The 13,229-nt window shown below is 30.7% G+C and overlaps 1 protein-coding gene across 2 annotated transcripts in view; it reads left to right on the forward strand.

Annotated features, from left to right (window-relative positions):
• Positions 1 to 12,935, forward strand: part of LOC145246772 (sugar phosphate exchanger 3-like) — a 105,411-nt gene extending 92,476 nt beyond the window's left edge. For both annotated transcript variants that reach the window (XM_080108555.1, XM_080108556.1), the window contains 3 exons: positions 528 to 688; positions 1,361 to 1,435; positions 10,321 to 12,935. In XM_080108555.1, the coding sequence (XP_079964681.1) occupies positions 528 to 688; positions 1,361 to 1,435; positions 10,321 to 10,502 (418 nt within the window). In that variant the 3' untranslated portion in view covers positions 10,503 to 12,935. The remainder of the gene's footprint in view (positions 1 to 527; positions 689 to 1,360; positions 1,436 to 10,320) is intronic.
• Positions 12,936 to 13,229: the final 294 nt, after the last annotated feature.

The following is a 13,229-nucleotide window of genomic DNA, read 5'->3' on the forward strand; positions in this document are numbered from 1 at the left end:
TCATTATGAATTTTGAAGCATAGCTGTTAGGCATAAGTGGGCTATATTTACTTTTATATAAAGGAAGTAAAAATGGGATGGACATGCTTCATGAAAATTTAGATACGCGTACCTCTGATTCTTCTAAAATTTTACCGATAACAAATATTCTCTTAAATTTCAGTTTCTTTGGATTATCTTTAAAGGGATCTTAGATGGCACACCCTTCCATTTAAAAAATTTACTTGTATTAAATTTGATCCATAGTCATTAAACACCTATTAAGAAAGAATCCCTAAATTCTAAGAACTTTCAAACTTTCAGACATTTTCTAGAATCAAAATTATGTAATGTTGCTCAAAATTGGAATAACAAAGGTTTTAAACTGATTGATTTTAATCTTCATAAAATGCAAAATTGTTCACGTCCTCAAACAAGTATTTTTCTAATCTTTTTTTGTTTTTTAATTAACATTGTTAAAAATAATGCTTTCTCAAAAATCCTTTTTGAAGATTTGAAATTTAAAAAAATTTCTTGTTTCTTTTCAGATATTTTTCTCAAGTTCCTCTTATTGGAACAACGCTGTCAGCTTTTCTTAGTGGCATTACCCTTGTGTTGTTTAATTTGACAAGTCATTGGGGAATTTTATTCAATAATTTATTCATGTTATTAGCGGGTGCTTTTAATTGTGGACCAGATTCAATCCTTGGTAAATATAGTCTTTTTGGCATAAATATCTTCTCTTTTAATAATTATCATTATTTTTTAAAAATTTCAATGTTTTTATATTATTTTTTTACTCTGATTGATTCTTTATTTTTTTTCTTAATTATAATTTTTAATCAATTATTAAGATTACGCCTCCTCTTCTTTTTTTATTAAAATTTCCATTATTTTTATTTTTATTTTATTTTATCCATCATTATCAAGATTAAACTTCCTTAATTTTGTTCATGAAAATAAATTTTCATAATGATTGAATTATTTAATTTTGTTCATGAAAATAAATTTTCATAATGATTGAATTATTTAATTTTGTTCATGAAAATAAATTTTCATAATGATTGAATTATTTAGTTTTGTTCATGAAAATAAATTTTCATAATGATTGAATTATTTAATTTTGTTCATGAAAATAAATTTTCATAATGATTGAATTATTTAATTTTGTTCATGAAAATAAATTTTCATAATGATTGAATTATTTAGTTTTGTTCATGAAAATAAATTTTCATAATGATTGAATTATTTAGTTTTGTTCATGAAAATAAATTTTCATAATGATTGAATTATTTAATTTTGTTCATGAAAATAAATTTTCATAATTATTGAAATGCGTCTATTTTTATTATATAGATTTTTTTCATATAAAAACTTTTAGGTGCTGCAATTCCTTCTAAAATTGGTGCTCAAGATGGCCGCAATGCCGCAGCTGCAGCGGTCGGTTTTGTCAATGGTAAGTATTTCCTAATGCCAGTTTAAGTAATGCACACACACATATAATAGCACAACCTGTGTCCATAGGGGAATGGGAAAATAAATGGATGGTGAGATTAAATGGCAAAAGACAAAACCCATTTCCTTTAACAAATATTAAAAAAAAACTTTTCAACTACCGATTGCCATGGTTAATAGCACTTTACCTGAGAAACCATTATTTAAACTGTCACGGGGAACAGTAGAACAATTACTTAGACATTGCAAAGAAAGTAGACTCCCTCTACCATGCTAGAAAATTCTCACACCTGCAAGTATGCTGTATATTTCTAGAGTCACCGTTCGCCATGTTGTCACATCTAGTGCACCTACCACTGGTCTCTCTTTTTCTTGTCTGCAATATTCAAAAAAAGAGCATCTAATTTAATAGGTCTCATACTATCTGCCACATCCCATTGTCACAATCGATTGTATATTACTTTGCTTGTTTTACAAAGAATGTACTCTGCTGAACCTGCTGCACTTGTACCACCTTCACGTAAATACTTATGGCAAATCCAGCAATCAGCAAAATCCCACCCATTCATTGTAGGAAGGCCTTTCTACTCTTCTTTTCTTAAATTGCTAGCCTTTGAAATCCCCTCCTTGCTCCCAGTTTCCATGACTGTATAAGCATGCAACATTTTAAATGTAATGTGAACAAATATTTCACTGCAAAACTCCTCACTTAGTATGCTCCTATAACTATGGTCCAGTAATATACAATAGCTAATGTCTAAAGGGCAATGTGTCTTTGTTATTTTTGTAATAATGACAAAATAACATATTAAGAGATTGTGTTTTACCAGGGAAAATATTTCCTCAATGCTTTGAGGGAAATGTTACTTTTCACCAGTGTGATGGTCCCCATATGAGAAGCGTGTACATGTGTTTTTGTATGGCTCATCAGCTTCACTGAATCCAGTGTGATTTAAAACCGTAATCTGACAATAAAGGTGTGATCCCAACCAATCTTGCTGGATTCAGCCATGCTGATGAGTCATAAAACAGTGAAACACATGTCTGTGGATAATTATATTTTAGAAATATAGATATTTTCCAAATGGAAGTTTCCTATGTTTGAAAGGGAAAAATATTTACCTCATAGCATTTAGGAAATGCTTTCTATGTAAAAAAGCGATGTCTGAAGCTATTCATTAGTAAATATTGCAAAAAAACACAACAAACAAAAAATGATAACATTTATGTGTGATATGTCCCTTTGTTGCTAGCAAGGTTTTGCGGTCTGATGGTAAGGTACCAAATTCCAGTCACTGTGATACCGGTTTTCAATCTTAATGAATTCAATCATGCTGATGAGCCATAAAATATTGAAACATGTATCTGCAGATATATATATGAGCTTCTTTGGACAATTTTAACTATTGTAGTGACAGCCTCAATGACATGTGCTTAAAAGAGGAGCATAAATTTATTTGTGCACGTTGTTTTAAGTTATATATATATATATATTTTATTTATTAAATATTTTTACGTGCATAAAACGGCCTTGTGCCTAATTTGCTCAGTGAGGGAGCAAACAAATATCGACTCTATGTGCCAAGATGTCCAGAAAGCAAATAATGTTTGATCAATGCTGGGGGGAACGTCATATCAGACAATTGCTATTCATTTGGCGGGGGAAACAAACATACACAGAAATTGGCTCGCAGCACCAAACTTAAGTCGCGTGATGTTTGACCTTATTAAATTCTTGAACCTGTCAATTTCACTTTATAAACGTTAAATTAAGACAGTTTTCACTTCCTCTCCCCTCATGGCCGAGCTGGTTAGGTGTCAGGGATTTTTCTCTTTCTTTTCTTCGCGTCAAGGCTTTGAGTTCGAGCCTACCTTCCTACCAAAAGTTTTTCTTTCTTTTACACCTCCAAACACCCGCCCAACGTTTTTTTTTAAACAGGGTTGTTTTGATCTACTCTCCCAACAATCACACCTCCAAATACCCGGGCAACGTGGGGCACCCCCCGCTAGTGTATATATATGAAAGGCAAAACGGTCATGCACATTTTTGTATGTCCAAGAAAAGCTTTTTTGTGCCGGGCTTCTCAACGAGGTTACATTTATTTAGAAGTTTATACTTTGTAGATTATAATATTTGTAGATTATAATATTTGTAGATTATAATATTTGTAGATTATAATATTTGTAGATTATAATATTTGTAGATTATAATATTTGTAGATTATAATATTTGTAGATTATAATATTTGTAGATTATAATATTTGTAGATTATAATATTTGTAGATTATAATATTTGCAAATGGATGTCGTCTCTACATTTATTTTGATTGACTTTTAAAAAATTCCGTCCTTTCACGTGTTTGTTCATCTTTTTCGTATAAATAAAGCGAAACTGATCGAAGTAAAGTGGATTGCCTGGCTTTCCAGCCGGGACCTCCAGAAAAGCAATTAGCTTTGATCAATGTTGGAGAAACCCTTCATATCAGACAATTGCTATTCATTTGAGAATTCCCCCTTTTTGTAGGGAGCTGGTTTTTCCCAACATCATGGCGAAGCAAAATATGGCAGAAAGCTGAAAGCTTAACTAGTCTTCAGCCAACGTTCATTTCTGTGTCTGCATGATTCTTAACTTATTCACTTCAAGTCAATTTTTTGACTAACATGAATTAATTTGAACGCTTTTCATTTCCTGTTGCATTTTAGCATAAAGGTAAGATCTCAGCTCTTCTTTCACTTTCTTTTCTGCCTTAGTGTCATGGGTTCAAGCCTGCCTGCCTACTACCACCTTTTTTTTTCTAAACACCCAGGCAACGCCGGCCACCCCCGCTAGTAAAATAATAAAGTAAATGATAATGATTATAATAAGATTTAGAGAAATAACTTAAATGGTTCAGAAAATATAATACATTATAAAAAGATGAAGTATAAATATGAATAAATAAGACAATAAAAAATAAGGAAAACATAAGTAAAGATAACCATAATAATATTAATAATATAAAGAAAATAATAAAGTAAGAAATTATAGGAGTTTGGTTGTTTTTGTTTTACGGCATTTCAAACGGTAAACTAAGGAAGACAAAAGGGTAAGAGATAGAAGAGGTTATAAAAGATAGTAAAATTTCTAAACAAAGAATGGGTAAGGGTATACATTTTGGAAGTTAAAATAAAAGTCATTATATTAGAAGGTAATAAGAGAGGCAAGGTACGCAGCAAAATAAACATTGCAAAATGACAAGTAATCAACACACAATTTCGCATATTATATAGTTCATAATAATGCAAGAATGAAAAAGAAGGAAACAATACAGATAAAGATAGCACAAAGTTATGAAAGGAAATCAAAGTGGCTAAGAAGGTGGGATTTATAGTGTCCATAGTTAATAGAGGTTTCATTGTTTTATTTAAGAGCTTATCTCTTTCCTTGAATCTGGAAATAAACAGTTTTTCACTCAAGCAAAGGTAGCAAGGTGAGTTAAGAGATTTGCAAATGCTTGTTTTCCTAAGAATGCCCCATTTAACAACTGATGTTAGGTTCTGCTCATTTAAATTTCAATAGTATGTGGCATGTGATGTTCTGTTCTTGTATTTTGGATTATTAAACAAACAATTATAACTGAAGACCATCTCTTTGAAGGTGTTACCAGCCATGCCAATATTGTATTTACTTACATTTTCTTCAGTAGTGATGGTTGCTTTGTATACCACAGATTTAACTAAGCAATTGCATTTAAGTGGGCATTCAGGCTTGTTTAAACAATTACATGATCTTGTATTATTTAGTTCAGATATATTTGGCTCTTGGTTGCTATTTAATATTTTACTATCATGTTTTTTGATAATTTTTTCAAGGTTATCACTACAACTATAACTTAGTTTGAGGGTGTTTGTGTTAAAAAACATCTTATGGAGAATGTTCCCTGGTGGAGAATGTACTTTGATAAGATTAAGAAATTTTTTTCCTATGTTTATTTTAACCATGAAATTATAGGGAGGAGTAAACTAGATGATTTTCCTTTTCCTGTTGTTATTTTTATTTGATAATGTCTCGGTATACTTTATCTTTAATGACTTTATTATAAAAGTTTTTATGGGCATCTAACATTTCTTTGTTAGATGAGTTATCACTAAGTCTTTTACTCATAGATTTTGGAATATGTTTAATCACTGATTTCAGGTGGTTGGACATGGGGTGAACATATAATGGATTAGCTTTGTCTTTTCTATAGAAACTATATCTTTTCGGTTTTTTTTATCAGATTGAAGGTAACATCAAAGAAATGCACCATTTTCAAATTAAAGTTAATTTTTTTTTTTTACACGGTGGTCACCACTTATCAAGGCCCGGAAGCCACTCAGGGATAAGGGTTATTGCAAGTACAGTACGTTAGTGTGGAGATTTGATGAAGTGTTTACTTAAGGGGGCGGTTCATTAGGAATTTGTTTATGTTGGACTTGAAGACATCCAAGTTGTAGTCAGGTGGGAAGCAGGCAGACGGAACAGAGCCACAGGCGTGCAGTTCTAAGAAAGAAGCTTTGTTCATGGGATCCACATTTTGATTTAGGCCCAGATAAAGATCTACATCAATGACCTCCCTAAACACATACTTAAATCATTCGTTGACATCTATGCTGATGACACGACAATCTATGGCAACACATCAAAGGCTGTAAATGACAAAATTCTCTCTGATTCTCTCTCCTCTGATCTCGAGTGCGTGGTTTAGTGGGGGAAGATGTGGCTGGTTACCTTTAATGCATCTAAAACCAAACTCCTATCCTTACATCATCAACGCTCTGATCCCCATCTGGCATCAATTGGGATGGATGGCTCTCATCTGGGAGAGGCCCCGTGTTTTGACTTTGACAAGCTTCTGGGTTTAACCTTCACTCCTGATCTGAAATGGAACACGTACATCAAGTCTGTTGCCAAGGTCGCTGGAAAGATGGTGGGATCCTTCTACCGTTCCAGAAGATATCTCACTACTGATGCAATTCTCTATCTATATAAAAGCCAAGTACGTCCAAGGAAGGAATACTGCTGCCATATCTGGGCAGGAGCTGCTAAAAACAGCCTATCCTGCCTTGACAGAGTACAAAATAGATTTCGTGGCTTAGTGGGGGATGCCCTTTTCTCTACCCTGCAACCTCTCTCCCACAGAAGAGACGTTGCGAGCCTATCCTTGTTTTATTGTTATTTCCATGGCAGGTGCTCGTCTGAACTCCAATCTCTGGTCCCCCCTTGCCAATCTTTCACGAAAAACACCCATCTAGCCGAATCCACTGTGAAAAATTTCCCCCACTCTTTATCTGGACCTAAATCAAAACGTGGATTCCATGAACAAAGCTTCTTTCTTAGGACTGCATGCCTGTGGAACTCTGTTCCGTCTGCCTGCTTCCCACCTGACTACAACTTGGATGTCTTCAAGTCCAACGTTAACAAATTCCTAATGAACCACCCCCTTAAGTAAACACTTCATCAAATCTCCACACTAACGTAATGTACTTGCAATAACCCTTATCCCTGAGTGGCTTCCGGGCCTTGATAAGTGGTGACCACTGTGTAAAAAAAAAAAATGTATTTTAAGGGGATTAGAACAACAGTCTAAAGAGCAGAGTATATTTTAATGTATTAGTAAATTTATTAATACAATTAAAAGAAAAGAAAACAGTGCTCGTTGTAATGTAGATATATAATAAGCTCGATAGACATATATATCATAGAGCTATTTTATATTGAATACGATGATTGATAATTTATAATTAAAATTAAAAATTAAAAATCAGTTTCACAAGGAAGAACAAACAAAATCAATAAATTGTACGATCGTTTCGGAAACGATGTTTTTATTGTGATAGACAGTGAGTCTTGGACAATAATTTTTTGAAACAAAGTCTTAGCAAAAATATTGGGTGTTTTTTTTTAACATCCCAATGAATGCATTGACGATGATACTTACAAGCTTTAAAAGGCAAACCATTAAAAGATACATCTGACTTACTTTTAAAAAATGCTAGTTTTATTTTCGGTGCCTTTAAAAAACCCCACCCAATATTCCTTGTGAAACTGATTTTTAATTTTAATTACAAATTATCAATCATCTTACTCAATATATATATAAAAACTTTATTAAACATTCTAAGGTTACAGAAGTATTCACTTAATTCACATTCAAATTATTTTATTCCTGTGTCTTACATGTGTTTTATTAAATGGCATTAATATACCAAACAAATTATCAGAGATTTAGACAAGTTTTTTTTTATTAAAAAGGATTTCAATATAAGGTAAAGAAGAAGAAAAAACTATGTAAGTGATGATTTTTTTGGTATATTCATGCCATTCAATGAAACGTGTAAGATGCAACAATAAATGAATGTGAATTAAGTGAATACTTCTGTGACTTTGGATGTTTGATAAAAGTATATATGCTCTGAAAGTGTAAATCCATTTTTTTTAGCTTATTAATTGTGACAATTTTGAATAACTTTATTGAATATATATATATATATATATATATATATATATATATATATATATATATATTAGTGGTTAGATGATTACTCAGAATCGTTAATTGTAAGAATCATGTATTTTGGGGGAAATCAGAATCGCATCGTTAAAAAATACTTTAGATTTACGATTCTTTCATTACGATTCTCTTATATTTTTAGGTTGAACTGTTTGTTTGAAGTGAGATTAATGCTCTCAAAAATTTATGATAAAAACGTCAAAGAACTTTTCATAACATATACCCATCTCAAAAACAATTTTATCAGGGAGGTCATTTATGAATATTAGAAAATAATAAAGGATCGACCCCTAAGGTGCACCTGAATTTATATCATATTGTTTAGATCTACGACTGTGGAGGACAACCTGGATTCTTCTCTTATTTAAGGATTTAATATTGTTAAGTATTCATCCAGTAACATATTTAATATGCTGTACAAGAATTTTATTAACTACTTTAAAAGTAATCTTTATCTTAATGAGTTTTCTTATTCCGTCACATACATAGGCGCTGTCTGTTTTGAAACTTCGAGGTCCATGATTAGTTATCTGTTTGCACTGTTGTGAGTTCATATTGTTTTCATTTGTGAGCAAAGTTTATTTATGTATAAAACAGCCTAACTACGTAAAGTCCATGAAAAAGTTGATGTATACTTAACCCTTAGAGAAAAAATAGCTTACAGTGCTCTCGTTGCAAGTAAATCATGTTAAAAATCAGTGGTTTTTCCGACTGGTGACTAAAAAAAAGGGGGCGTCTATCTTTTGGCAAGTTTTTTTTTGTTTGTTTTTGTACCGACACTCTTCCATTAGTAAATTAATGAAAAATCTCATTAGTAAATGAAAAATGTCAACCTTTATATTTTTTAAAATAAAACAAGCAAAATCAAATTATTTAAACAATAAAAGGTTTAATAGAAAAATATATATTTCTAAAACTAAAGTGAAACTGATCACGTGGTATCAGTTCGCAAAACTTTGACAGTCAGTCGGCTTTTTTGAAGTATCCAAAAACAAAAACATAGAACTACATATAATGCTGACTACGGTTCCACTTAAGGTCTTTCAAAAACTACAAAAGAAAACAATCATTTTGTTATCTGTTAAAAAAACATGGTAAGTGAATTTAAGTTTTCTTTCTTTTAGAAATTTACATTTCATTCAAATATTCTGCGAATGAAGCAATTAAACATTTCTTTTGGAACTTCTTTGCACAAAAAAAATGTGAAAAATTTATTAAAAAAGGAAAAAGTTTAACTTTTTTTTTAAAATCCTTTGAACCCTAACTTTGCAAACTAACTAGTCACTCAGAGCCGTTCAACTAAAGGACTGTAGAGGCTTGGTTGACATTCACCGATGTCTGGTATCAGAGTTGTGATGTGAGCATAGGTAAATGTTTCCCAACCCCTAACAAAAAATAAACATAAAAAGGTTGTCAGAAACAGCATTAAGGTGGAAGCGATTTCGAAAGTTCAATAAATGACTTTTATTTAACTATAGAAATAAACAATTACCAAAAATTTACTTTTTTAATATAGAAATAAACAATTACCAAAAATTTACTTTTTTAATATAGAAATAAAGAAATTAAGGCATTAATAAGAATAAACATTTAAGGATGATAAGTATATAAATATATAATAAAAATAAATATAAGTATATAAATATATAATAAAAATAAATATAAGTATATAAATATATAATAAAAATAAATATAAGTATATAAATATATAATAAAAATAAATATAAGTATATAAATATATAATAAATATAGAAATAAACCAATTTATTTAGATTTAAATAACATTGTTAAAAAATATTTTTTAAAAAGTCAAATAGGAATCATTTGAGACGGTTGAATATAAAAAGCTAAAAATTTAATCAAAAGATTTAGTTATTTTTAAATTCCATTTAGAAATAAGAATATTCTAGAAAATGAAATAAAAATTAGTTAGCGATTGAAGCTGCAAAAAAAAAGAAAGATAAATTTTAAAGAGTTATCGAAGATAAAGAGAAAATAAAACAAATACATGAATATCAAAAGATAAACAAAACATGTTATTCCCCTTGAAATTTGATGTTATTGTGTTTTTGTTGAATTAATCATGACTTACTTTTTCTTTATATTTTTTTAATATATAAAATAACTCCTAAATTTGATGTTATTAATTCCATGGTGCATGTTTAATTCATGGTTAAAATATTTGTTTTGACTTATCTTCTATGAAAGAAATTTTACGAAAAAAATCAAATGATTTTCGAAATTCTCCACTTTTTTTTGCTGTCCCAACACTAATATATATATATATAAACTTTTCTTTATTTTTATATTTTTGTGAAATTTATATTCCATTACTTTTTTTTTTTTTTTTAGGCTTTGGTAGCCTTGGCACAATTATCGAGGGTCCAATTATTGGCTTTGTTTCAACAATGTATGGTTGGTCTGGAATGTTCTACTTAATGATTTTCTTGTCCCTTTTGGGCTCTTTTATGGTTTTAAAAGCAGCTTACATTCAAAAGTCACAGGAGAAAAATGCTATCTTTCAGGAAGTCTAACAATTATTTTGGGGAAATATCGAGATCCGCCATATGAGTTGGGTTAAAGTAAAATGCCGGATCACAACTTTGGATTGAATTTTTTTAATGCAAATTTTTCATTATTTACATGATTTTTCTTTGAAATATTGTCCCTGTCAGTCACATCAAACCTGATCCAGAGATGAACATGACAAACAACAGTATTGATTCAATTCCGTGTGTCCAGTTGTGACAAGGAATAGAAGACAAAAATTAAATCAGTTCATCTCTTTCAGTAAGTATGGAAAATATGAACTAGGGATGATATAGAGAAGGCAGGTATTGCTTATTACATGTGAAAAGTGGGGCTTGTCAATTTATGTGGGAAAATTTTAAAATTAATAGATAGCAACATTTGAGAATGAGTTCACCTATGAGCTAGGGACCCTCCTTTAGTTCATGATGTATGCTGACAAAGCAAGGGCTATATATAAATATATCTTATTTGTTTTTGTGTTTTTTTAAATACAAAACTTTTAAAAAGTTAAGAAACATTACACGAGCAATAAACAAACCTTTATTTAAAATTGAAAAAGTTTTCTTTTATTTTTGTAGAAAAATCCTTAAATCTATTTGCCATAACTAATATTTAAAAATAAAAACATTTAGTTTTCAATGTTAATTATTTTTAAACATTTCAAAAGAGAGTGCAAGTCCAAAATCTTAAATCTAAAAACATTTAAACAATTATTAAACATACCTTCAATTGTTTGGATGTGGATGCCCTTGTCATTGCGATCGATGATGTTTTGTTTGTGGATTACTTTATCATATTCAAACTGATTGAGACGTTCATATGCAGCTCAAAGTTTGACATTCTATTTTGATTTCCTAAGTTATCTCCCTTCCCTTGTCAGTCTGAAACAACATGAATTATTAAAGGAGGAGCATGATCAGTTGATTAGCATAGATATTAATTACAAAATGGGAAATGCTTATTAAGAAGAATAACATCAACGGATTAAAAAGCTATAAATGCAAAGTTTTTTTATGTCATTCTCTGAGACGATGTCACACATAAAGGTCATTTAATTTAAACAAAAAAATAATGTATTTCGATTGTGTTTGACACACGTACATGGATAATAAACAACAATAATATGTCGGGAAAACCACATCGCCGTAAATGAATAAAACACCCGAACAAGATCCACGCGAACAAACGCCATAACATCGTATATAAGCAGCATTATTAGAGATGAGTGTGTAAAAATCGAATATGGCAAATTTCCACATAGCATTAAAAAATAGGTAAAGTTGAATTTTGCGTACTAGTTGTGACGTTGTTGGCATAGGAAGTGGATGTGACATTTTTTTTTTTTTTTTACATGGTAGTCACCACTTATCAAGGCCCTGAGGCCACTCGGGGATAAGGGCCATTGCATGTACAGTAATCTATGGGATTATATCGTAGTAATCGTTAGTAATGGAGATTTGATAGAGTGTCTTAAGGGGGTGGTTTATCAGGAATTTGTTTATGTTGGACTTGAAGACATCCAAGTTGTAGTCAAGTGGGAAACAAACAAATGGAAGAGAGTTCCACAGGCGTGCACTTCTAAGAAAGAAGCCATATTAGTAGAGAGAATTGGGTCTCTTTGGTCTGAACTGCTAGAGAGTGCAGGTGCACTTTTGGATAACTGTTTCCTCACCCATGCACCCATCCATCATGGAGAGGCGGGGAGACAGTACGTACATGTATGCTTTGGAAAACTAGAAAAAAAACAAAAAATATTTTTAATGCTCAACTCTATATGTTGATGTTTATTTTTAAGAATGTTTGTAAAAACGGTTATTGAGAAAAAGAATAGAGCAACAGAGAGGGGAAAATATCAGCACAATCAATGAAATTCCATTAACAAAGTGGACCAGCATTTGATGGGGATCGAACAGACCATGAGGATTGGCGAACAATTCAGCAAGGATCAATGGTTGATATTTTCAAAGAAAAGACAATCTTGGATCAAATTAGAATTATCAAAACTACTGTTCTCAATGCTTTGACTGATGTTACCATCTGACTGTCTACAGGTGTATCTTGTTAAATTCAGAGATGTACCTGAAGAAAGTCAAAGGTTATATCAGCAAAACTGTTGTGAGAATAATCTCCAAGATGAGAACAGTAATCCTAATGATCCCCATTCAAATTGTCATTCTTCATGTGAAAAATTCCAAAACAAAAGTTTAAAAAAACTTTAGTCACCATCATGCCATCATGTTACTGACTTGTATGTTCAGCCTTTTCATAATATCTGTTTATTCTGTTTGTTTTAAAAAGACAAATATAGACAGTGTTTCTCTAAATTTTCCTTTTATTGTTAAGCAATAAAGTATTATTTATTAAATCTTTGAAATGATGAAAAAAAGTTGATCTTCATTTGGTTTTTAGTTAAAGAATAAATTATTTTTGAAACATTTCTTTTTTATGATTTGTATAAATTTATTTCTGTTTTTGAGATAGGATGGGTTATGTTGGTAAATTAATATTAAAAAAATATGTGTTTGTGTATGAAAATAGATTTATAGCAATTAAGCTACACAAAGGCTTCCATGTTTCATTCTCATAGTAATTTTATATGATTTCTCCAGAGAATCATTACTGTGTGCTCAATAATAAATACAGCTATTTATTCAAACTTACACATTCCAGAACATTTTTCAGTTGTAACTCTAATTAACTCAATATCCTCAGTTCAAAAAAAAAAAGGT

This window comes from Euprymna scolopes, chromosome 24 (genome assembly GCF_053919585.1).
Source record: "Euprymna scolopes isolate OS-2025 chromosome 24, ASM5391958v1, whole genome shotgun sequence".
NCBI lineage: Eukaryota > Metazoa > Mollusca > Cephalopoda > Sepiida > Sepiolidae > Euprymna > Euprymna scolopes.